Source organism: Pteropus vampyrus, unplaced genomic scaffold (assembly GCF_000151845.1).
Source record: "Pteropus vampyrus isolate Shadow unplaced genomic scaffold, Pvam_2.0 Scaffold105, whole genome shotgun sequence".
Lineage (NCBI taxonomy): Eukaryota > Metazoa > Chordata > Mammalia > Chiroptera > Pteropodidae > Pteropus > Pteropus vampyrus.
Window position 1 is genome coordinate 2447098 of NW_011888886.1, and position 1999 is coordinate 2449096.

The following is a 1999-nucleotide window of genomic DNA, read 5'->3' on the forward strand; positions in this document are numbered from 1 at the left end:
ACTGTAGTATCTTACTATCATAAGTTATAATTTTAAGAGAAATAAGGAAAGAAAGTCACAAAAATATTAATGATGCCTTTCTCTGGGTAGAATTATGTAGGTGACTCTCTTACATTCTTTCCTATTTTACAAGCTTCCCATATTGAGCATATACTATCTTATAAGCAGGAAAAAAAACTAATTGTATTTTTAATGTAAAAATAAAAAATAAAAAAGCTTTAAGTGACTATCGAGAAAATGTAGGAACGATTTATCAATATTTTCTCTGCATTATAAAATCTTACCTTAACTTTCTTTTTCCATGTTGATTTTTGCTTCTCCTCTTCCTCCTCAATTAATTTAAGTGCCAGCTCCTTATTAACTTTTGGCAATTTCTAGTAGAGAAAAAAAAAAAAAACAACTGTTAAAACATCTACATTTTAGCTTTCGAGGTTAAAGCAAAGAGCCGGGAAAAAAGTACTCCACAGCCCAGGCTCCCTTGCCAACGTTCACACATTCACCACTCTAAAGACTCAACAAATAATCTGGAAAAAGGGAAAACTAGTCACTAGACTTGTACTAGTGTGTGCGTGCGTGTGCGTGTGTGTTTAAGCAACGTCCAGTGGGAAACGACTATCACTGGTGGCTGACCTTAGTCAAGAAGGGTCACTACAGAGTCGGGAGGGCAGGACAGAGAGACGGGACGCGGTCCCCCGGCCTGCTTGTTGTTGGGCTGGCACCACACGCCAACTCTTCTTTGCCCTGGCAGCAACAGGTGGTCCCAGAGGAGGGGGGATCCTGGTTTGCTCCCAGAGCTGCCCTGGTCACCCCCAGGACACCAGCAGCAGCGGCAGCCCCCGCCGAATGCCCGCTGCCCAGCCCTGGAGAGTCAGCTCCACACACAAACCTCCCTGCAGCCGCCGCTGCCCGCACCTGCGCCCCAGCGCTTGCGCCTTTTCGGGGCTCTGACACCTGGTCAACAGTTCTTTACATGAAATTCTCTGTTGATATAACGAGTATGGGCCGATTGCTGTCTGGACCCTGACAGAGTCTAATGCCTATTTCCCACGATCTGAGCAGCTGGCCTAAGACACAGCCAAAGGTCAGTAAGAATGGGGACTAGCAAAGCCCCAGCACCCCAAATCTGAATGCCTATTTAAAAACACCATCGGATGTCCTTAGGAGGGCTGACGGTGTCAGCCCATCTGACATTCCCCATAATACCATTACCAAAGAGTCCATGATGAGTCAAGAGTCTTGACAAATAAAATGTACCAAAAATATTAGTGAAAAATGTAAACTAAGGATGGAAAGACTCAGAGATAAGATAGATGGCAAGTTTCTTTAGAATACTGCACGACATGGAAATGAAGTACCCTTCTCTAGCAAATCCAGTAGTGAGGACAATACCGACCTTTAACTGGACTCTTTGAGCCCGGGTTTCTGCGATCTTCTGCCGGATCCTATCTTTCCTATATTCTTCATAAGCAAATGGGTTTACCATCAATTTCACCTTTTCAAAGTGGGGAAAAAAAAAATCGTATTTAGCAGCACGTTTCATATACACCATGACTACGACTATGTCAAATAGATGGCTCTCTTGCAAATCTTAAGTATGTTTTATGAAAATGCAAGTAAGTAGAGAACAAATGGCTACAGATCGCTCTTTAGGCACCTAAAACGACTGCACTTTGGCACTTACCTTGTGATAGAGTCTTATGTCCATGAAAAACCCGTGCATGTACGCCCGGAGGAAAGGTGATCCAATGAGATGTGTGAGGCCTGGGGAGAGGAAACCAGAAGAGGGCAGGTCCTTATGAAATCCCGATTAAAATTTAAGCTTTTCTTGCACAATTTGATTACAATAAAATTTTACTTTTGAATAAAAATTTAAGGATTACAATTATTAATCTTTAAAAACTATGGAGAAAATTTTAATCCACTTCAGCAATATCAACCTTACTTATTTTTAATGTGACACTAAGCACAAAAATGATGAAAAAATCTTTATGAACCATGA

General features: G+C 41.8%; 1 protein-coding gene across 2 annotated transcripts in view; it reads right to left on the minus strand.

Annotated features, from left to right (window-relative positions):
• The window catches only part of NOL10 (nucleolar protein 10), an 81405-nt gene that overhangs the window by 16762 nt on the left and 62644 nt on the right, over positions 1–1999 (minus strand). For both annotated transcript variants that reach the window (XM_011365123.2, XM_011365124.2), the window contains exon 16: positions 285–374. In XM_011365123.2, the coding sequence (XP_011363425.1) occupies positions 285–374 (90 nt within the window). The remainder of the gene's footprint in view (positions 1–284; positions 375–1999) is intronic.